This window comes from Penaeus monodon, chromosome 24 (genome assembly GCF_015228065.2).
Source record: "Penaeus monodon isolate SGIC_2016 chromosome 24, NSTDA_Pmon_1, whole genome shotgun sequence".
Lineage (NCBI taxonomy): Eukaryota > Metazoa > Arthropoda > Malacostraca > Decapoda > Penaeidae > Penaeus > Penaeus monodon.
Genome location: NC_051409.1, coordinates 17,851,725 through 17,851,988, shown reverse-complemented (window position 1 = coordinate 17,851,988; position 264 = coordinate 17,851,725). Strand labels below are relative to the sequence as shown.

General features: G+C 51.1%; 1 protein-coding gene across 1 annotated transcript in view; it reads left to right on the top strand.

The window, feature by feature from the left end:
- LOC119588878 (collagen alpha-1(XI) chain-like) overlaps positions 1 to 264 on the top strand; it is a gene marked incomplete in the record, with an annotated part of 48,456 nt that overhangs the window by 26,805 nt on the left and 21,387 nt on the right. Inside the window, 1 exon segment of the mRNA XM_037937517.1 lies at positions 213 to 264. This exon segment is cut by the window's right edge and continues 140 nt beyond it. Within this exon segment, the coding sequence (XP_037793445.1) occupies positions 213 to 264 (52 nt within the window).

The window sequence follows — 264 nt, the reverse complement described above, 5'->3', positions numbered from 1 at the left end:
TTCACCTGAAACGCAGTGGATGACGATTTTCTCGAGGTGAATTATAATATTAAACCAGGTGAAGGAGGTAAATTTTCCTCTTTTCTTGCCATCTCTGTATCATTAGTGACTCACCCCCATTCCCCACCGATTCAACTCCCATTGCCTAATCACTCACACCAATTCCCGACCTAACCCTATTTCCCCACTGACTCGCCCCCTTCCTCCTGCAGGGCGACATCCAACAGCTGGACATCGTGTCGGGCCCGGAGGCCGCCTACGAGC